Source organism: Tympanuchus pallidicinctus, unplaced genomic scaffold (genome assembly GCF_026119805.1).
Source record: "Tympanuchus pallidicinctus isolate F22 unplaced genomic scaffold, pur_lepc_1.0 scaffold32, whole genome shotgun sequence".
NCBI classification, from domain to species: Eukaryota; Metazoa; Chordata; class Aves; order Galliformes; family Phasianidae; genus Tympanuchus; species Tympanuchus pallidicinctus.
Window position 1 is genome coordinate 979,622 of NW_026294750.1, and position 23,100 is coordinate 1,002,721.

The 23,100-nt window shown below is 56.3% G+C and overlaps 1 protein-coding gene across 1 annotated transcript in view; it reads right to left on the bottom strand.

Annotated features, from left to right (window-relative positions):
• Window positions 1–22,598, bottom strand: part of GRM4 (glutamate metabotropic receptor 4) — a 40,702-nt gene extending 18,104 nt beyond the window's left edge. Inside the window, exons 1-3 of the mRNA XM_052698321.1 lie at window positions 22,370–22,598; window positions 15,180–15,923; window positions 8,112–8,328 (exon numbers count right to left, since the gene is read on the bottom strand). Of these exons, the coding sequence (XP_052554281.1) occupies window positions 8,112–8,328; window positions 15,180–15,698 (736 nt within the window). The 5' untranslated portion in view covers window positions 15,699–15,923; window positions 22,370–22,598. The remainder of the gene's footprint in view (window positions 1–8,111; window positions 8,329–15,179; window positions 15,924–22,369) is intronic.
• Window positions 22,599–23,100: the final 502 nt, after the last annotated feature.

Below are 23,100 nucleotides of genomic sequence, written 5' to 3' on the forward strand. Positions count from 1 at the left end.
CAATTCAGAAGTGGCTGAGTTACGCAGCAGCTCCGTTAAATCACACTAACGAGGAAGGTAACAAAAAAAGGATACGGGCAATTAGGGCATAATGAGGAATTTATTACTGCAGCGGCTGGAGAGTGCAGGGCACGGGAGCGGGATGCAGCCAGGATAGCAGGTGGGAAAAGCAAGGAGGGAACTCTAGCAAGGCTGGAAAACTGCCCTAAGGACAGACAGCCATGTCTGCAACCGCTTCCAGTTTATTAAAGCTAATTGGGGCTCTCTGTACTCCAAAATAGCAACACAGAAGTGGCCCAGGTGAAAGCCCCAGAGTCCTCCTCCACCCATTATGCAAACGCTGGCAACACCAATTATGTATTTTTTTTTCTCTTTAATTAATGGTCTGGAAAAAGAGGCCAATGGCAGTGGGGGAGGCTGGGGCAGGGTAGAGCGGTGAGCATCTCAGTGCTCCAGCAGCCCCAGCTTTTAGTGCCTGCATTATTCATAGCACACACACACACACCCCTCCCTCCCGCACTGCTGTAGGGAGGGGATTTGCCACGATGCTCCTGCTGTCTCCATGCAAAAATCCATTTAGTCAAAACACTCCTTTATGGCAAAGGAGCAGGGGAGGAGGCGGTGATGGCGATGCAGTGGCTGCTCTCCCTCCTCCAGCAGCGCAGTGTTGCGCCCTGCCTGTGGGGCCCTATGGCTGGGGAGGGGGCAGGAGCTGAGCTCTGGCAACACCTCTCCGCCCCCAGTTTTGAGGGAGAGCCAAAGAGGAGCAGGAGATTGGAGAAGCACCCACAAGCAGCTGGGAGATGCCCGATGTAAGGATGCTCGATTGCTATACTGCATCCTGTCATCACTGACATGCAGCACCAAAGGGTGCAGAGCATTTGCAGCAAGAAGCCTCCAACATGCAACAAGGGTCCAGCTGCACAGTTGCCATGGGCTGGGCCAGCACTCCTGCACCCAGAGCTGCAGCTCCCAGCTGGGACAGTGCAGACCCACAGCATCAGAGGGGGAAATACTCAGCAAAACACTCAGCACGTGGCCATGTCCCCCTTCCCACGGGGTCACCTCCCAGCATCCATTGGCCTCTCTCCCGGGTACTCTCCTCATTACAGTGGGGTTAACACGTGTTGTCAAACACAGGTCAGGGTTTAATCTCTACCATTAAGGGCTCGGTGGGAGCACAGCTGCTCCAGGAAGCGCAGCGCTCAAGTGCCCTCTTGATTGCAGGTAGATAATAAGCTTTTGCTGTCGCTAACATACACCATCAATCAGGGAGCGCTTTGCTCGGGCTCCCTGCAGAGCTGCAAAGCACTGTGCAAACGCATTGGGTTGGAGAAATGCGGGGGCTGACTCAGCTGTGCTGCAAACAGAGGTGTGTGGGGACCCCTCCGGGCTGGGAGCGCTCCCAGGGCACTGCGGGGGCATCAGAGCGCACACAGCATGGCTGTGGGGTATGTTGCAAATGGCTTGGCATGAGGAGCAGCAGCCCCGTGCTTGTTTGGCACAGGGACTTGCAGGGAAATTGCAAACCCATAGCCAAGCTGGGGCAGGAGGCCAAAGCTGGGCACCTCTGGCTGCTCCATCTCCCAGCAGCCCAAGTTGCCTCCGGGTCACTCACTGCCACCATCTCTTGGCGTGGACCAACAGGGAGCACCTACCTCCCACACAGCCATTTCCCACATCCCTTTCCTAAAGGAGGCCAATTAGACGAGGTCTCCAGGCCCAGAGGTTTAATTGGCAAGTCGGTTGCTGCAGCAGCTGCCCTTGTGTTCGCTGTTCACATCACTTCCAAGCCTCCAGGAGCTGATGTGTTGGAGGAGCTGTTAGGGGCACAGCTCACTCTCTCATAGAGGCAAAGCTCCTGGTAGTGAGGACAGCTTTGGGCATGCAGGATGAGACACCCCACTCCTCACTGCAGCAGCTCTAATCACTCACTACTGCACAGCCTCATCAAGAGCAACATCCAGAGGGGACTGTGTTACCCCACAGCTCCCAGTCCTACTGTTGCCAAAGCACCTTCTCTAGCTTTGTCATGGGCAGAACTGGGGACATTGTCCCACTTTGTCACCCCAAACCAGCCCTGACGCATCCCCACGTGCAACAAATCTCAATGCACATCACTGCAAGACAGGCATCTCTGCCCATTCCTCCTGGGGATGGAAAGCAGGGGGCAGAGGCAGCTCTCCCAGCCCAGTCCCACCAGACCAGTGGAATCCCAGACCCCTCAAATGCTCTACATCACATCGAGCCTCCATCATAGGAGGCTGCTGACACCCACTGCCTGCCTTGGCCTTGGAATGCGTTCAATTGCCGCTCTTCAGTGCTTTGAAATCTCATCAGACGTTATGGATCTGAGCAATTTGTGTTTGCTTTTCAACCGCCCGCGTTGTTGGGGCTAAATCAGTAATTAATAAATTTGCAGCGGGGAAAAGAATGGGAAAAAAGCAACTCTTCCCTTTGCTCCAGCCTGGACTCAGGGATGCTGCACAGTGATGGCACTGTGGGGTTCAGTGCTTCTGGGCAGCAAGACAGAGCACAGCCTCAAAGCCTGGGGTTACTGATGGGTACCATCCCCACAAAAGGACCACCTGTAAAACACACCCTGCTCTGCTCCTCCCCTCATGGTCCCCCTGAGGCCACATTGAGGACAATGTCCCACCACGTGTCACCCCATTGGAAATGGGACAGGAGCCAGCGTGTGCTAGAAATATTAACAAGCCATGTGGGCTGCCTGCAAAGCCCAGAGCCAGCTCCCAGCCAGCGCCCACCTCAACCATAGCTATCAGCTCCTCTTTGTCCTGCTGCTCTCCTTCCCCTGCTTTCCAGCTCACAAAGGAATTACAGCCGGATGTGTAACCAAGAACACAGCAAAGAGACAAGGTCAGCCTCATGTACAGGCAGATTGCAGGCACACACACTACCCAAGCCCTGGGTCTGAAGGGAGCTGGGGGACATCGGGGGGTTTTGGCACCCACCAGCAAACAGCTTGAGGACAGCAAGGTTACTTTAGGTGGGGAAACTGAGGCAGGAGGCCATTCAGAACAGTCTCCTGTCTGCACTGTGACACACAACATTGGCTTGAATAGAAAGAAAAGAGAAAAAAGAAGAGGAGGGAATAGGGAAAAAACGACCAGGAAATACTGCAAGAACCTGCAAGAATTTGGAAACACAGAGCAGTGATGGCACTCGAGCCTTGGTGTCACAAGCGTGCTCCCAGGGCCTGTGGAGCTCCCTGTCCCCATCCCACCCCTTTGTGTCTGCAGCAGGAGGATGCTGGGACCCGACTGTGAGCAGGGCTCTGCCCACAGGCATCCAATGGGCTGTGCTGCTGGATGGGTACAGCCCGCATTTTGGTCCCTGGGTAGGAGATGATCAGAGATGCACAGGCATCCCACCCACAGGGCACAGCACAGGGAGCTGCCCAGAGTCAGCAGATACCCATGGTGAGCCTTGTGCACCAAACCCATTGCCAGTGGTACCCGGTGTCTGCTTGCACCCTAAGATTTGGGAGCAGCCCAAACTCCCTGCTCAGCTGTGAGTGTCAGAGCCCCTTTTGGGGGTGACATTCTGATGCATCAGCCAAAAGTAATGAGCCCAGCGCAGAGCAGAACGACAGCCATGGATGTCACATGGTAATGAACAAATGCATCACAAATATGTATCAGGCTCTTAACTAAAAATATAGGAAACTCAGCGAAGGATAAAACAAGAGAGGGGGGAAATGACAGTGTGAAATTGATCCAGGCACGCGACTGAGGAGCCTTGCATTTGCCTAGAAATATTGCCCTCTTCACAAAGCAGAGCGCAGCACATTATGACGCGTGGCACAACACGCTGTGCACCAACCAGTCCCATTACATAAGCATAAATCTCATCCTTCATCTCCAAGATCTCGAGCGACACTGGAGGTGTCAGCACACAGAGCCTGGGGACGGCAGGCAGCTCCATCCCCTCGAAGTGACACCGTGGGTTGGGACAGCCCACTGCTGGCCTTGGGGCCAACCTCGATGCAAACACTTGTAACACCCACTGTCTTTGCAGGGCGCTCTGGTGGAATAAGAGAATGCGTTTCAAATGCCGAAAAGTGCCTGAATGAAACACAGCCTTTGCAACGCCAGCACCTGAAAAACCTCCACGCTGATGAATGACAGCCGTCCAGCCATCGGTGCAGCCCCCGGGGGCCAAGGAGTAATTGCAGTATATAAAACCTGATGGCTCTGCAGGGTCAGGCTGCAGCCCGCAGCTGCAGGGCGGTTCTCTGTGGGTCACTCAGCAGCACACATTGCCCTGGGGTGAATTCCTTCCTTCCCAACCCACTGGTGAGGGGTTGGTTTGTGCCGTGACCGCGGCGCCGCAGCGGGTTTAGCACGAGGATTCGCTCGCAATCGAAACTGAAGGTCAAGTTGCTAATGCATCAGAAAGCAAACAGCTTGAATGCTAACTGCTAACTACAGCAATGAGCATTATTGCCTGATGGAAATAAAAACCGACTCGGAACGCTCAGGCTTGGCATGAGAAATGAAGCGCGGCGGCGCTCTGGAGGAGCGCGCAGAGGGGGGCGACGGGGGCTGTGGGGAGGCACTGCTGCGTCCCCAGGCGTTGCACCCCGCAGTCCTGCTGCGTGACAAACGGCGGCCAGGGCCGGATCCTCAGCCCTGCAGCAGCCCTGCTACATCACCCTGCCAGTCTGCAGACACCTTAAAGCAGAAATAAATTGTCGGCTGCTTTATGGTGCTGGAGGAGTGCAAATGAGAGCCAGACATAGAAGAACAGGCTGTAAAAGGAGAGGAAGGATCCTTCGCCCGCTCCCAGTGCTGGTGTAACGGCATTTGATGACAGCAGAGCCATCTGAATTTATAGGGGACACAGAGGCACAACCTGGCTCTTCTTCAAACATTGCAGTGGGCAACAGAGAGCACGAGGCTGGAGGAGTTTGCAAATTAATAAAGTGAAGAGGAAGGGGAAAGGAAAAGTGAAGAGGAAGGGGAAGGGGACGGAGAAGAAGAAAAAGGAAAAAGGGAAAGGAGAAAGGAAAAGTGAAAAGGACAAAAGGAAGAGTGAAAGAGAAATGGAGAAGGGAAAAGAGAAAAGGAAAGGGGGAGGGGAAGGGGGAAGAGAGGAAGAGAAGGGGGAGGGAAGGAGAAAGGGGAAGAGAAGAGGGAAAAGGAAAAGGGGAAAGGGGAAAGGAAAGAGAAAAGGAAAAAGGAAAAGGGAAAAAGAAAGAGAAATGGAAAAGTGGAGGGGAATGGGAAGAAGGAGAAGGAGAAGGGAAAGGGGGAAGGGAGAGGGAAAAGGAGAGGAGAAGGGAGTGCGGGATGGAGAGGGGGAGGGGGAGGGGGAAGGAGAGGGGAAGGGAAAGAAAAGGGAAAGGGGAAAGAGAAAAAGAAAAAGGAAAGGGGAAAGAGAAATGCAAAAGGGGAAGGGGAAAAGGAAAGGGGAAGGGGGAAGGGGAAAAGAGATGGGCGAAGGGGGAACAGGGAAAAGGAAAAGGGAAAAGGAAAGGGAAGAGGAAGTGGCAAGGGGAAAAGACAAAAAAAAAATAAAAAAGAAAGAAAGAAAGAAAAGAAAAAGCATGTTGTCGTTCCAGCAGGAGTGAGGAAACGCTGAGGACGCCCCACTGGGAGATGCTGGCGAAGCCGCCCAGACCCCATGCTGGCAGCAGAGTGGCGGCGGCTGCGCGGCGCTGCTGGGTTTGATGTACGGCGGCGCTGGTAAAGAAGCGAGCAGGGGAGCGGCGCTGCTGCTGATAAGGCACGGGCTGCACTTACGCCGCCGTTCTACCGCAATTACAGTGGAATTATGCTTTTTGATAACTAAATTATCACTAATGCACATAATCGTTGGGTTATGTGGATACACAAATTACAGGACTGCCTCAGCCCTGGATTAATACGCGTGCATTTCGGCTCCTTGTACACTCGTTTATACTGCAATTACGCCATCATATCATTAACCATCTGGTTATAGCAGTGTGCATCAGCCACAGGTATCTCCAACCAGGAGGGCTGCAGTGAGACCATCGCTCCCAACACCACTCCTTACTGGTGTGTCATGGAGGCTCTGAATAGTGCCCAGTCCCCCTGGCTCCGTCCACCCCACACCCAGACCCACATTTGGCTGCTGAGCTGGCAGAGCATCGTTGGGCCGTGCAATGCTATGCCACCTCTCCACGTCACCCAGCACTCATCAGCTCTTCCCCTGCCACAGGACATGGGCACCTCAGCAGAACCTGCCAGCCCAATGCAAGCCAGGAAACTCTCCATTTTGGGTGGCAAACCACATTTAATGCAATATACCCCTCATCCTCAGAATAGTAGCTTTTGCTTTATTCCCATCATCCCTAGGCAGATGGGGCTGCAGTTAGCACTTACAAGCCCCAGTAGAGCCAACAGCTAAGCTGTTAACAGAGCCACAGACACAGCCCTTGTCTCACTGCTGAGCATCATCCCCCTCCATCACAAGCATCATTCTCCCACATCCCCCAGCTCTGCAGCCCCTGGGTACCCCTCCCCCCTCCTCCCCCCCCATCTGTGCACCTCTTGCAGCATCACGAGCATCATTCTCCCTGTTCCCCACTTCTGCAGCCCCTGGGTACCACGCATGCCCAACCTTCACGCCCCCAGCCCCATGCAGCCCCTGCAGCAGCCTGCACTCACGCTTGGTTTCTGCACACACAGCACACTGAGCACCCCAGCACCGCTCCACCACATCCCCACTACAGGCTGTGCGCAGCCACACACACAGCCTCAGGTCACTGCATCCACCAGCTCTGAAACACCCTCACACACTCCTCCTGCAGGACCAGAGAACCATGGAAATATTCTGCTTTTCAAGTCGAAATCCTGAAGAGCAGTTTCCAGGTTGAATCCCCAGATGGGCTTCTCTGCATATTAAAAGCACAGCCGGTTCCCAGCGCCACGGCGCGCGCGAGAGACAGAATTAACGCTGTTCCTATTTATAGGGCTTTGATTAGGAGCTCGTCACCTAGAAGTTTTTATTCCCTTTATCCATTTATAAGGCCATAACACAGTTTGACTAGCTCCAGATAGGCTGGTGTCCCACCGATTTTGCCAGAACTTAATGTGCCATTCAAACACAGTTAAGCCAGTAATAGGCAGCAGCCTGCTCTCTGCAGGGTTTTAACTGCCTCAGAAAACACTCCTCAGCTCCCAGCTCACCCTGTGCATGCAGTGCTGCAGAGGTGAAGTAACTGAGGGTGAGGATTGGCCCCAGTGCTCCCTGTGTGGTTTCTCAGGATGGCTAAGGAGGCGCACGGAGCCATTCCCCGCGCTGATGCTCACTGTGATAATACCCACAGCAGCAATGCCTGGGGGTCCCTGCCCCTCTCAGCCAGTCCCCAGCGGGTGCTCAGCATCCATTCGATACACACGAGCTTTTCCAGCACTCCCGAGGCTGTTAATCCCTCCTAAGCACCCCGGTGCTCCCGTCAGCAAAACGCTTTCTGGCTCCTGACAAATCCTCGCAAAGAGTTTTGCTGAGCGCAGACTTTCCGCCTGTCCAAAGCCTATAGACAAGTTAAAGCACCTGCCCTCAAGGATAATTCCACTAAAATTGGGTGAAGTGTGCGCCAGTGCCAACTTTATTTTCTGTTAAAACCTGAGACTATTTGTAAAAGTCTTTTCTTCTGGAAGCCGCCCAGCTCTGTGCAGAGGGAGGGGGTTGGATCGGTTTGCACTTACTTGGCAGCGATCGACCCAGCAGATTTGAGGTCTCCTCATGTGCAGGGAATGGGATTTCAGGATGCCTTCTGAAAGGAGCTGGCAGCAGCCACCCTGCCCTGCAGACAGACGGCTGCTCCCATCCGTACCGCCGGCACTGGGGAGCTGGCAGCACATCGCCCTGGGACGCACAGCCAGGACACGGCCAGCTGAAGACATTGCCCCCATGATGTCCTTACAGCTCAGCAACCATAGCAGCCCCAAAGCCCCCAGCTCATCCCCTGAACTGACACCCATCTCTGCTCATGCACCGCAACCACACTTCGGGTCAGGCTGCCCAGCCAGACACATCCCTCCCTCTCCCAAACAAGCTGCAAATTCTCCAATTGCCTTTTCTGCTCCAAGTCCCCATCCCAGGAGAAAGCTGCTCACCATCCTCCCTGGATTTCTGGATGAAGGCTTCCACACCGCTTTCCCCATAGCTGCCCTCGGAGGCCAGGGTGGAGACGTAGTTCCACTTGAGGGCTTTGACAATGTCCACCATGGCTTGCGCCTGGTAGGTGTCGGATGGGACGACGCGGGAGAAGAAGTCGTAGCGGCTGTTGTCGCTCAGGTCTGGCGCAGTGGAGGCGTAGCTGATCTGGGGGATCTGGGATGGAGTTGGGAAAGAAAAAAGCATCAGGAGAAAGAGGCAAAATTCAGGCCCTCGCCTTATCCACGCTCCCAAAGCTGTAGAGGACAGGGGGTGGACATCAAGGTCAGGCGGGACTCCAGATGGACAGAGAGTGCTCCACGACACCCAGAACCAGCAACTCACAGAGGGGAAACCGCAGGGTGGGGGATGACCAATTCCACTAGGTATTGGTGGTAAGCCAAAAGCTTTGGTGCCACACCAAGATCCATCCACAGTTGAGTGCAGGAGTTGTGAGATAGACCCCACGGACATTGGGATGTGCACCCTCTCTGCACCCCAACAGCCGGCACAGGGGCATCCACAGGAATGGGATCAGCACCACAACAAGGGCCAAATCCCAGCTGTGCCACCTGGAGAAGGCTGAGGAGGCTGAGGGATCACACAAAGAGATGCCCAACAGAGATTTCAGAAGGCATTCCCACGCTTCACTTGGGCCCACATGGAAAAGACAAAGAGGAAGCCTTGCTCCTGCCCTGGACACCACACTATGAACTCCCTCTGGCTTCCTGCCCCATGAGGAACCAACGTGAGCACACCCTGACAGCCCCTGTCCAACCAACCCATAAACAAGACTTTTAAATTAATCAGAGCTCCTGCACCTCACACAGCACACTAGAGTGATTTAGCACTGGAGGATCATGCGATACTTAGCACTTATGCAGCACTTTACATCTCCAAAACACACCACAGATGTTAATTTATCTTAGAGATGGAAAAGGCTTATTAAATTATCAAGCCCAGGTCCTTCCCACCAGCCTCAGTTCCCTACAGAAAATGTAGCAGAACCAGCTCCAGCCCCATCCATTAGCCCCGCATCCCATAACCTTGTAGGTAGCACACTCCCCTCCGGAGGCAGCTCAGCATCTCTCAGCAAGCCAAGCCCTGCTGAAAAGCAGGACGTGGTTTGGAATTCCGCAGCAATACAACGGCAGGGGCTGGAGCTCAGCCAGCTGCAGCCTGACCGTGTCACAGCACTGCAGGGGCGCTGACAGCCCTGCCTGCGGCCACCACTGCCCTCCTGCGTGCCCACGGACTGTGCTTTGCAAGTGGAAGAACCCCAAGCATCGCTGATCCCAAACTGTTCCCACGATGCAGAGGCAAGCGGATGCAGAGCAGCCATCTGCAGCTTCTGAAGAACTTTTCCCCTCCACCCTTCATCTCAATTTAGGAACAATTCAGCAATTGCAGCTTGCAGGAAAACAAACATTGTCAGAGCCGTGGAGAGCTGCAGGGAACCCCATGGATCCCTCAGGCTCATCAGGCCCCTGGGTGCTGCTGGATGCTTCCAGGCTGCATTTGCTCACCAACCACCACTCCTTCATTAATCAATGAGCCAGTCTGCAGCAGCAGATGAGAGCTCAGAGTGGACGGGATGGGGAGAGGTTTAGGGCATGCAGGCACCCTCCTGCATGCTATAAGACCAAGCCACCATGATCTTGGTACCTGCCTTCTAATGATGATGCTCCATAACTCCATGGCTAGGTACCAGCATAACCCTGCCCCAATAGGTGGAGCAGGACCCACCCTGGCTCACCCCAAAGCCACAGAGCTGCCCAGCTCCACCACCTCCCCTCATCTTTCCTCCACTCGTGCCCCTGGCCTGCACCACAGTTTTCTCTTTGCTTCTCTATTATTTTCTCCTCTTCTACTCCAGGCTCTCACTCTCTGTTAAATGCGATCCCGATGTTATAAATCCACGACTCCACCTGAATGCTAAACGGTCCCTGGAAAGAAGCAGCACCCCTCTACCTACCTGCAGTGCTGGAGATGAAAAAAGGGAGAGAAGGAGAACGAGCAGGAGAAGGAGAGGAAGGAACCTTTATCAGGACACAAATGGGGTTATTCTCAGTGACAATCTGCTTTGTGCTCCTTTCTGAGGGGCTGCGATCTGCTCGGTGGGAGCTGTGACCAAGTGCTGGTGCACGAGGTGTGATTAACATTCTGCTCAGCTGGCGAGGTGTGCGCCCAGCAATCACTTGTCTGGGAAGGGAGCTGGGCTGCACGGCTGCGTCCCTCCATGCCTTCTCCCTGTGTGGCTGCATGGGGAGATTTTCTCTATAAAATGGTTTAAATAAAACCACAGGTCCTCAGCAGGGGATGGGGATAGGGTTGGAGATGGGGAAGGGGATGGGGTTGAAGTTGGGTGGGGGATGAGGATGGGGATGGGATGGGGATGGAGTGGGATGAAGATGGGGTGGGGGATGGGGTTGGGGATGGGATAGGATGGAGTTGGAGATGGCGTTGAAGATGGGATGGGGATGGGGATGGGGATGCAGTGGGGTTGGGGATGGGATGAAGATGGAGTGGAATGAAGATGGGGTAGGGTTGAGTTTGGAAATGGGGATGGAATGATATGGAGATGGGAATGGGGACAGAGATAGGGATCTCCCAGCTGTGCCCCCAGCAAGCTCCATCCCATGCAAGCCACCAAGGGCTGTGGAAGAGATGCTGGGCTCTGCATGGAGAACATGTGTGGGATTAATCCCTGGTCCAACCACTGCTCAGAAACATACCTAGAACACACCCACTGATGCACAGACTGTAGCAAGATGCTGGATTCTAATAAACAAATTGAAAGAGCTTTTCTCTCTTACTATACCACCCTGGATGGAAGTGAAAATAAAAGACCAGTTCCCAAATGACCATTTGATAGATTTCCTCTGCCTTTTTCCCCCTCTGCCTTTTTGATCTCCTGGTTTACAATAGCCCAACTCCTGGCATCAGCTATTTTCTTAGATAAAAGACAAAAGTTCTTTCAGGTCGATGAAAGCAAAACGCAGGCAGGGAATTTGAGGTTCTTAGAAAGAAGGCAGCTGCAGGTGGGGGGGAGCTGGAGATGCATCTTGGCTGCAGGTTTGGGCACAGCACAATGAACGAAGTCACAGAGGCACTGTGTGGCTCCCAGCTCCTCACCTGGGTCGTGCCCAGCCCAGGCTGAACTCCGCAGTGTGGTGGGGAAATGAGTGGGATCAGATCTCCTGCATCCCAGGGCTCCTTTATCCCATGCAGAGCAAGCAGTAACCCTGGGACAGGTGGAACAAAACTCCTTCCCCCTTTACTTTGGACAAAAATACACAGTAAGCATTGTTTAGAAATGCCCTCAGCCTCCAGAAGCATCCCCAGGGCACGAGAGCATGGCAGGGAAGCAGGCAGCAGCTGGGCTGAGGAGTGCAGATGGCAGTGGGCCATTGTGGTCAACCTCAAACGCTCTCCTGATGCCTCTACCACAAAAGCACTGAATTTTCACACCCTTCCCATTACCACCAGCTCACAAGCTTACACAGCATCTTGTCTAAAGGTGGAGGAACAAAATTTGTTCCAGATTGGAAAGAATTCAACAAAGGTGACAACTTCAGCATGGCCCCAGAGGAGACACACAGGGCACACAGCCACACTCAGCACAGCAGCCCTCCCCCCCCCCCCCCCAGAGCCAGAGAGGGGGTCACGAGCAGCTAATTCCCTAACCATAATTATTAATTTCATGCATATCTTATGCAAACCTCTGGTTCACCGACAAGATGGAATTGATTTAATTAGAATTTCCATCATTGAGCCATTTGGACGGCAGCTTTTAATTAGAGAGAGCATAAAGCACCACAGGGGCTGGGGGGGCTGCAGGGCCTGCTCAGACCTCAACCCTATTGCTTCTCCAGCTGCAAACAGGGGGCAGGTATCCAAAAACCACCCCACCATAGAGCTGATCAACTCCTCTGCTTCCCAGACCAACTGCTCCTGGATGACACAGCTGCACTTGAGGGGATGCAGCTCAGGGAAGGGGGAGATGAGCTCCCATCCTGCACACTCCTTTCCCACAGCCCAGCAAACTGAGCACATAAACCAGATTGCTCTTTTTTCTCCCCAAAAAAGCAGCTCCCGGCACAGTGGAGATCAAAGCAGGGAGTGGCTGCCGTCCCTCATTGAACTCCACACCGGCCCTTCGCTCTCCTCCTCATCCTCATCCAGGGTTGGGGCAGCCCCAGGGGCTGCAATTTGCCATAACAAACCAGGCGAAATGAAGCAGCAGGAGCAGAGCGGTGATTAATCAGAGCGTCCCCCGGCCCGTTTCCACCTTCCAGTCTTCATGAAGGTTATTTACCCGCTAAATATCAGTGCATGGTGCAGAATGCAATGCTCCTCCAACCCCCACATCCCAGCGCTCACCCCACAAGGTCTTCACCTGCCCTACATTCCCAGGCAGCGAAGTCAGTGCACACACACACACACACACACACGAGCACATGCAGCTCCTGCAAAACGGGCCGCCATCCTCCCTTGGGTGAATTATTCATGCTGTGCAACACCCCTGTGCTAAAAAGAGCTCCACGACTCACTGCAACACAGGAAAGGAGTGCCTCAAAGCACTCGGTGCTCTCACTCGCCAGGGAAGATCCTTGCCCTGAGTGAGTGCTTGCCGCAGACCAGCTGGGTCAGCACTGGGTTGCAAGGCACAGCCCAGCTCCTGCCACAGCCTTTGGGAGTCCCATTTGCAGGGGATGGATTTGGTTTCTTTTCACATCGCTGTGGTTCTTCAGGAGAAAACGGGTAGAGCTGAGGCTGGAGAGGCAGCAGACAGGGGTGGGAAGGAGCTGGAGCGTGCCAGAAAGCTCTGGTGGTGACGACAGAGAGATGCTATCGCAAGGAGGCGAGAGCAGGGATTTGGGGGGAGGATTTTCTGCATGCAGAGCCACGAGGAGTGATGAAACCAGCTTGGACAGAGGATGCCGCATCTGCAAGTTGTTCCACTGATGTACAGCTTTAATTAGGCAGTGGCATCTAACGAAGGACATGTTATTTATTTATGTAGCATGGAAGCGGCAAAATCCCTGCCAGGGTTGGGCCAGCCTTCACTGCCAACAAGTTTAGGCTGGCAGGGAAGGGACAGGAATGGAGCAGACCCAGGTGCAGGGGATGGGGTTAGGGTGGCATGGAGGGACCAGAGCTACAACCCACCCAGGCTCACCCTGCACCAATGGGCTCATCACCATGCCTCTATCTTGGCTCCATTTGGCACAAGCGGTGTCCTGGCACTTTGCACCAAGAGCTTCTGCTCCAGCAATGGTTGGGTGCACAGTCCCAGGGCCAAACCTATGGCTTCAACCCAGCAGCAGAGCATCACCTCTCAAGGGAACAGCAAAAGGCAACGTGAGCACAGCAGTGCCTGGGGAGGCAAACGCTTTGCTGAACCTCAGAGCAGAGCTGCCTGCGCTTAAAGGTCAGCAGCAGCGTGAAATGGAAGTTGCCTTATTTTCATTTTAAGCATGTCTGTGCCATAAACCCACTATTTGAATAACAAAGAGCGACGGTGAGCAGGCAGCACAGGGCACGGATGGACCCAGAGCCCCGGGGGAGCAATGTCCCCATCCCCAGTGCCTGGTGGGCAGATGGGGGCTGCAATGGGGACACTGGGGTTGGTGACACGTCCCTGCTGGGCCACCAGCACCACTGCCGTGTGGGTGCAGCGGGGCTGAGCTGCATCCCCAATGCGTGGTCACAGCTGCTTCACCCAAGCAACCAAACGGGGAGAAAGGGGAAAAATAACCCGAACCCAATGCAGCTCCCTTCACTACTCCGCCTGTCACTCCGCTGCATCCTTCCTCCCTGCCTCCCTCTCTGAAGCAAGAGCTCAATCTTTTCTGTCTCGGCAAATAGCTTTTAAGTTCCTCCCGCTCCCTCTAATTTATATTATTTTAATTATTGAATAGCCCTCTCGCTCGTCGCCTGGAACATTAACACGTTTTTAAAAGGGACCCAGAAAAATCAAACTCCATCAGCGATCTGTTTTTCAGGCTCTGCTAACAGCCTCCAGCCCTCCCAGGAGGGCTCAGCACTCTACAGCGTGAGGACGAGGAGGGGGAGGCAGCCAGCCCTGCTGGAAGGGAGGGTTTTGGGGGCTCACAAAGGGAAGGCAGCACCCAGAGCATGGCTCGGGGCACGCAGTGCTGCAGGGTGCACAGCTTGTTTGCATTGCTCTCTGCTTTTTGCTGCTAAAGGGGCTCTTGCTCAAACACTTGTGCTAGCCCCAGGACATTGCTGTGGATAAATAGATGCACAGCGTGGGGGATGTAATTATGAAGTCCTTGGTTTTCCTGCAGTTGGAGCAGAGGGAGAGCCAGCCTTCAGATGATGCTATGGCCCCAAGCACTCTGCTCCCCCTGCACACCCTGACCAGCAGCAGAATGCAGCGTTGTCCCCACATTGTGCCTGGGCTGAAGCACCAGGTGTCCCCTCCTGCAATAGCTGCTTCCATCCCAGCAACAAATGCACCTCCAGCAACTTGGCAACTTGGCGAAGGTGTGACTTTACATTTTGGGTGTATAATCCAAAAACTTCTTATTGAACCGTCTACCACTGTGACCCACGTTGGGATGGTGTGCATGAAAACACAGCTCCTTCCACCCTGAGCACTGTCTGTCTTGGGGCTCTGAAGATCCACCAGAACCAAGCTCTGAGCAACTCACTCAGGGATAGAAGCGGCAAGAAGGAGCCCCCCATGTCCTGTGGTCCCATCTTGCATCCAACTCCCCATCCCAGCCAACGTCCCCTGCAAAGCCATCTCCATCCCGCATCCCTGCCGACGCCAGCAGCGCCAGCATCCCACCCTCTGAGATAAAGCCCTGCTGCTGCAGCATTGCCACCGAGGGAGTGGAGGAGGGGATCCCTGGGGACACGGGGGAGGCAGGAAAATGGTTTTAAAGACGCTCATGAGAGTTCCTGCCTGCCCCCAGCCACGGAGGAAGAAGGAAGCGTGAACCAGCGTGGTGCTTTCCCCACACAGTTGTTTTTGCCCCTATTTTTGGGACCCGTACCTTGAAGAGCCGCAGGATGTTGGCCACCATGATGGAGACAGAGCTGCCCGAGGCGCCGATGACGCCGACCACCCGCTCAGGTTTGGTGATGATGGGGGGCCCACCATTGACGCAGCGCACCTCGGTGCTGTCCTTCTCAATCAGGGCCTGCACGAAGGTCAGCGACTGCTCCAGGGCGTGCGTGTCCCGCGAGCACGTGTCCAGGATGCGGGCACCCAGGGTGATGTTGGGCAGCAGGTCGGGGTCGTTGTTGATGCGGTCCAGGGCGAAGAGCATGGCCTCCAGGCGGTGGATGCCCTTCTCCTTCTTCAGCTCTCCGCAGGCTTTGCCCTCGGCGCCCCGGCCGTGCACGGGGAAGAGCCCCCCGAGAGTGATGTCCCCGTCGATGCGGATGGAGTTCATGTGCGGGTAGCCCTGGCCCTTGGGCTTGGCGGCACCCCCGGGCGCCCAACCCCAGCTCCAGGCACTCAGGAGGAGGCAGAAAGAGAGACGCTCCATGCAAAAAGAAGCCCCGCTCATCGCCGAAGCCGTGCTGGGGCAGAGTGCGCGGCCCGAAACCCGGCAGCGGTCAGGCAGGCAGCATGGCTCCGGGGGCTCCTTCAGTGGCGCCCATGGGTGACGCCAGCCCCCCGCGTGCAGTGAGTGGTGGGGCTGCTATGGGGTGTTGGGGCTGGCATTGCTACGCTGCGGAGAGGAGGCAGGGATGTGAGCCCAAGCAGAGCTTCGGGTCCTTCCTGCAGAGCCCTTGGGAGGGAGAAGTGAGAGAGAAAGAAAATTAAACAGGAGCATGGAGAGGGATTTGGCTGTTTCAAGCTTTCATCAGAGAATCCAAGGAAACAATTTGGGATATGGGACTTTTTTCATCCGGGCAGAGAGGCTCGCATGGTTCCTGGAGTGGAGCCAGGTGGGAGACTGGATGGGCTGCAGGGAGGCAGCAGGGTCCACCCCACCCCATCCCATCCCATCCCATCCCATCCCATCCCAAAGCCTCTCAGGAAGAGCTGGTGGGTTGGCTCAAGTCTCAGCACAGTGCTCAGAGAGAGGCAAACCCAAATGTACCCACAGCTCTGACTCCTCCTGTCCTAGAGCATGCCTTCTACTGATTCACAGACTGCTAGAGTCCCCATCCACAGCCCTGCCACATGCAGGCTGCTGCCATTAGCAGCTTGCCTTCATCCCTGCACAATGAGGCCAAGCAATGGAGGTGCCCAACAGCTCAATCCCGGAGACAGGGGAGCCCAACAACTTCCCCACCACCTGCCATCACCACTGCACACCTCAAGCACTATGCTGCAAACCAAGCAGTCTCAGAGCTGATTTAGGGTTTAAGCAAAAGCTGATCTGGCTGTGCACTGAAGAAACCAGGAATTACGTATCCGAAATGCCCCCCTAAGCATTGCTGCTCTTCATTCAGGCTGCTGAGCTCCGCATCGGCTGCTGCTTTCTTGCAAGCAGCAGTTATTGACAGCTTTCAGCAGCAAATATTGACAGCACTGAGGGTTCGCCTGAGCTGCAAGGAAGGTTTGGCTTCCTGCCTGCCCCGGGGAGGTGAGCCGATGCTTGGCTCAAATTAAAAGCAGCTGAGAGCAGCTGGTTACAAACGTGCTCAGCCCCCTGAGCTGGGTGTCCACAGGGGAGGAGCAGTGGGTCAGAGCCTGCCCAGGGCTTGCTTGGCATCCTTCCTTGAGACAGGGCTGTGTGTCAGGCTGTGCTCACACCCACACCTGCAGCCTTCTGTCCCTGGAGGTGTCCCTGCCCCACAACAGACCCCTGCCTCTGTTTCCCATTTGGGATGGGTGCTCCCTTGTAGCAGCTGCTGACCGATGCTGCAAGGGCAGCGCATGATTAATGCAAGGCACCAAAAAGCAGAGAGCACAGCAGACAGATGCATTCCCCAAGTAGGACGGGCTGGAACAGCCCAAGGAACAGCTTCAATTAATCTCAGCTCTGGTACAGAGCTCAGCACCCAGCACCTGCTGGGCTGGACCCACCACAGCCCCATGGGGGTGATGATGGAGCTGAGTCCCTTTACACCCATGGAGGAGACTCAGAGCTCCGCAGCCTCACCGGCTGGGAGGGCCCTTGCCTCAACTCACCCCCATGAATTATGCACATCCCTGCCCATCGGAGCCACTTGAAGGCCCATCTCCAAAGCGTTTCTGACAGCTGGGGCTTTTAAGACAACCAGAATTACCCAGTGCTGAGCTCTGTGCTTCCCAAGGCAGCAGCTGGGGAGTGCTGCAGCACGAAAGCTGCCCCAGCTTCAATGCCACCTCCCAGCAGGACAGACCCATTCCTGTGAGCGCATCCCATCGGGATGGGGGTAGGGGAAGGACCATAACTCCACAGGGGCAGTCCCATCTACTCTGGGGCTTTGCAAGCACCATCCTGTGCAGGGAGCAGGGCAAAGGGAAGCACCTCTTGCACCCAGGAGATGCAATTGGGTCTCTTCTTGTGCCCTCGCCCCAGGGGCTGCAGTTCTGCTGTCGGAGCTCCTCGCAGCCCCACTCGGAGCAGAAGCTGCTCCCCCCCAGCCTGCAGCCCCCAGAGCCCACAGCCTCTGCCTTTCTTCTTGTAAGCTTTTCCCTCTTTGCTCTCTCCCTTTTGTGCCTCCTTTGATCATACAGTCTGAACGAACTGAAGGTAAAAATATCATGGCAGGCAAGAAAAAAGCACAAATAATGGGGAGGGGAGAGCTGGTTTGAATCCCCTGTTGAATCATTAGGGAGATGCAGCCTGAATTACTGCACAAGCCTGTGCTGCAAGCAGACGGAGCTCTCATCGAAAGGGGCAGGAGATGAGAAGCCATTTCTCCAAGGCATCTCCTGGATGAGGAGCCCTAGCCTTAAAAATCAGACTGAGGAGGAGATGAGCCCATCCCTCTCCCAGCGAATTGCAAGCTGCATCCCCTGCACCTCCCAGAGCAGCTCTTCCTGCACATCTGGATGGAGAGGCACACCTGTACTGAGCACTCGGTGGGGTGGAGAACACACCTGTGAGCAGCGAGGTGGTGGAGCTGTGCTCATGGTGCTGTTTGCACAGCAGGGCTCACCATGAGCAGAGAAAAAATGCATGCATGTTCGCAAGCACCTCGGTGTGCATATGCATCCTGACTAAGGAGCAAGGCTGCTGCCTCTTGTTTCCACCAAGCGCTTTGTTGGTGAGGAACAAACCCTCACCCTCATCCCAGCCCTGCAATGCTCAAATCTGAGACCTGGCATAGGGTGCTAGGACTAATCCCAGCCAAGCGTATTTCCAGACCCGGCACGAAATCCCATGGATTATTGCCTTGCTTGGGTCGGATAAATCCAATCAGCACCCAGAGATGCAGAAGTAGGCAGTGCTGCATCTCGCTGCCTCCAAACCATGTCGGGACAGGGAGAACCAAGGGGGCAGGAGGAGGTGCCCCAGTACCCTGAGGATGCGGAGGAGGTGCTGCACGGTGTCATCCTGCCCCCCTCTAGTGGCGGCCGTGCTCCCGAGCTACCAGCCATCCCTGTGGCATTGCCATCCTTGCTGCCAGTGCCCACTGAGGAACCCACCCTGACACAGCCTTCCCCAGCCACCAGCAGGCTTCAGCTCTTGCAGCTGTGAGCATTGCACCGGAGCTGCAGTGAGGCACAGCTGAGGTGCACCGGGTGCTGTGGAGCCCAGGGATGCCCTGGCCAGTGTTGCACCCCCAGCTGCAGGGCTCCAGAGATGGACCTTCAACCTCACCAGGTTGTTTCAACCTCAATTCCTCCAAGGGTGAAAATCATAGACTTACAGAATGGCTTGGGTTGGAAAGAACCTCAAAGACCATCTAGCAAGCAGCTTGCAGGCAGCAAGGCTGGTGCAGCTCTGGGTGAGGCAGATGGATCCCTTCTCTGAATGCACCACCAGAGATGTTTGCAAAATTTCCCTTCCCCATCCCTGTGCTGCCTCAGAGCCAGGAAGAAGCAGGCAGAAACCCCCCATGTCTGCAACTGCCGCTGCCAGGAGAGCGGCCTCAAAACCCACAACCCTGCGCTCAGTGTGTGGGGCTCAGATGGAAACCCTAAGGGGGCACCCAGCCCTGCCCAGGGAGCAGAGCCGCCTCAATGGCACAGGGATTTTGCAGCAACACAAAAGCTCCTTCAAAGGGAAAACCAAGAAAGAAAGGAAGAAATTGGCCATTTCTCTCCGGGTCAAAACGAAGTTACTGCACTGCCATCAGCTCCGTGCAGGAGGCAAGCATGTTCAGCTCTCATGTGCCCAAGTGCTGAGCACTAATCACAGCAGCTCCATCACTGCGGGCAAAGCCGAGAGGCGCAGCGTCTGCGTCCCATGGAGAGCTGGAGGCTCAACGCAGGACAGCAATGGGAACCCACTGCATCCCATACCCATCCCTTCAGGCAGACCCCAGCGATGCCCCCATGATGCAGATGCGGCTCACTGGCATCTTTTTGGAAATCAAGGCCATTTCTTTGCCCACCTGCTCATCCTTCGGCAGGCAGGACAGGCGGCACGCAGCACAACCTCCCAGTTAGCTCACGACTGCTCTTCCCCACTTGCAAGCTATTGCAGGGAACTTCGCTTTGGGTCCTGCTATTTTTTTAATTGCAAAGCCACTGTGAAGCACAACAGAATTTAGACGCGGTGAAGGAGGAGATGCTGGGTTAAGTTCTCTCTCGCCAGGGAAAAACTTAAGTATTCAGGTCGAGTGCCCCAGCGTTCGCAAAGTCACAGCTCAGCAGGCAGCAGCAAGCAGAAACCCCAGATTTTAACCCGAAAACTCACCTGATCCACCCTGGGATGCAGCCCCTTCAGATGGATGCACAGACTGACAGATATCACAACGCTTGCACAACCCCAGCCCTGCCGACCCGCTCGGCTCTGTGCAGTCCTGCAAATGCCGGGATCTGCTGCTGCTGCTGCTGCGCTCAGTGCTGTGCAGGAAAGGCTGATGCTCCCTGGCTCAGCCCCACGGATGTGGGGACAGCAGCAGCCCCACGCTGGGTGCCACCGCTCCACGCTGCCCTGCAGGCTGCTGCAGTCGGACACAAGCAGCTCCCACTGGGCGCGGATCACTCCAGGAATATTTATCACACTATGTATATATATATATCCTTAACTGCAGGCGAGCGGCTCTCTTTCCCCCTCCCTTTGCAAAGCAGGCCATGGCTAATCCCTCACTTTGAAGGATTGGCTCTCAGTGAGGGGAAGGCGAGGAAGGAGGATTCGGCTGCAGAGCATCGACGGCAGCGCCGCGCCTCACCAGGCTTCCACTGCACCCAGCAAGCAGCTCCAAGAGGGGAGGAAGGAGCCTTGCTTCTGCCACACACAGCAAAACCCCCCAGTTCTGCACACTGGAATGGCTCGGAAGGGCTGAAATGTTGGTGCCCAGTGATGCCTGCAGTGCTGTGCGCTGTTTCTATTCCCCATTGTGCCAGCACCCCGAGTTCCCCCTCTGACAGCATCAACCTCTGCCTGCACCCAGCCCTGCAAACAGAGACCCCCCATCCTCAGCCAGGCGTGGTGCAAGGCCATCAGGAAATCCAGGGCCACTCTGAAGAGGAAACCCCACCACGAGACATGAAGCCCGAGATCAAGGGATGGTGCCCACGGTGGGCTCAGAGATGGGGAGGGCGGAGGGAGCGGGTTCGTGCGTGTTATAATTAGGACCTGCCACTTCTTCAAGCCGTTGCCTTTCTGGGAAGAGCTGGAAGGGGGTGGCTGAGCTGACAAATCCATCCTCCTCCTGCCTGATGCCAAAGTTGAGGCACGTGATGCCCTTTTTTTGGGGAGCCGGTGGGCTCCTCCAACCAGCGATGCCGTGCCCCGGGATGCAGGCTCATCCTGCAGCTGCAGCACAGCTTCAGCTCCTGGTGGAAAACCCACCTGGAAAGCCCCTCTCTGCATCCATGGGGTGCAGGGAAACAGCCCCAGCTCGGAGCCTGCCCCAGCCCCCCAACCAGATCTGCCCATATCCACAAACCCGGGGCAACCAGAGCCCGCTGCTGCCCTCGCAAAGCTGCTCTGCACTGGGGACCAAACGCATCCCCCCCTCACCCACCGCAGCAGTGCAGAAAAATCCCCGCTCCCACCCAGCGACGGCAGGGAAGGAAGAAAGCTTTTTCTTTTGGCACTTCTCTTGGCATTTGCCTGAGCTCCTCGCTGCATTCAACAGATCGGTTCCGTTCCATCCTTCCCCGCCAGCACGCAGGCAGCCCTTCCAACCCCTCCAGCCCGGCTTTGCGAACCCCAGCCTCACATCACCTACACGGTGCGGCTCCCCCCTCCCCCAACACACACATTCCTTTCTCCACCGCAGACACAGCCGAAGACAGCGGCTCTACCCCTGGGGCAGCAGCAGGAGAGCGGCAGAGCACGGCCAACTCATCGCACCGGGGGAGGAGGAGGAGGAGGAGGAGGAGAGCGGTGGGGCCGCGTTTGGAGGCGCTGGGAGAGTTCTCCGCTTTTTTCCCACGGCTGCCAACTTCGGCTCTCACAGCCGCACCGCTCAACCAGGGAAAAAAAGAAAAAAAAAATAGGAAAAAAAATGGAAAAAAAAAACCAACCCAACAACAGAGAGGAGACAGAGGAAAACAAAACCCGCGAGCTGCGTGTGTGCACAGCGGCTCCCAGCCCGGAGATGGGGCTGCTGCAGCTCCGGGTGAGGCTGTGTCCCCACCAACCACCCTCAAGCTGCAATGGGGACTCCCACCCCCGGGATCCCCCTGCCCTGCTGTCAGCTCTGCGGCCCCTGCCGTGCTGCTGTGATCGCTGCGGCGATGTGAGGGCAGCACCCCCAGCCCCGAGCCCCTTCCATGTCCAGTCCCCCCCACCCAGGATCAGGGCAGAGCCGTGCGGTGCCCCCTGTCCGAGTCCCGCAGCGCGGGGTGCAGAGGGGAGTGGAGGGGCAGAGCGCTGCTGCCCCATCGCTGTTAATAATGCAATGAAGTGGGGAGGGTCCCGACCGCTGGGGACAAGCTGTAACCGAGAGGTGGAGAGGGTGGGGGGAGGGAGAGTGAGGGGCTCCGTGTTGCAACCCCCACCGCCGCAGCCTCCACCTTTAATTAAAAATTATTTAATAATTAAAAAAAAAGGGGAGGGGGGGGGAATGCTGGAGTAGAGCGGAGAGAGAGAGCGGGGCTGCGGGAAGGGAGGAGGGGGCAGCCGCTCTGCAGGAAGGTTTGGGGAGGGCTGGGGGGGGGACGCCCCGCACTTACCCGCGGGCAGCGCACGAAGTTGGCGGCGGCTCCGAGCCCTTCTCCGGCCGCGGCCGCCGCCTCCGGCCCCGGGGGGGGCTCGGGCAGCCAGGGGGGGCCCTGCGGCATGCGGAGGGAACGAGCCCTGCCGGGGACAACCCCCCCCGCAGCCCCGGCCCCGGCCCGGAGCCGAGAGAGCCGCAGCCGGGCGGGACCCGCCGCGCTCCGCAGCCGCGCTGAGGAGGAGGAGGAGGAGGAGGAGGAGGAAGAGCAGCAGGAGGAGGAGGGTTGGGGCCGGGGAAGTTTTGCATGAAGAAGCGCTGGGAAGCCCGCCGCGGGGTTTGCCAGCCTTTTAAAGCAGCAGCGCAGCGCGGAGGGTTGGGGGGGGGGGAGGGGGGAGTTGATGGGGCGCCCCACGCTCCCCGTTGCCCCCCCTGGGCCGGGGAGGGGGGATCAGCTGCACCCCCGCCCGCCCCACCCCCGGCAGTGCGGTCACCGCGGCAGCGGGAGGAGGATGGAGCTGACACCGTCGTCGTGACACCGTCGCGCCCCCCGGCCCTGTCCCCTCCTGGCACCGAGCATCAAGATGGATTTTGCTCATCTTTGTTCTCTCCTCCCGTCCCTTCCCGTCACCTGCAGCCTTCGGCAGAGCCGAAGAGCACAGCAGCAGCACCGACAGGAGCCCAGGCCTCCCACACCTCATGGGTCACGTTCTCTAATTTCAGCATTTGCAGGAGCAGAGGAGCAGAATA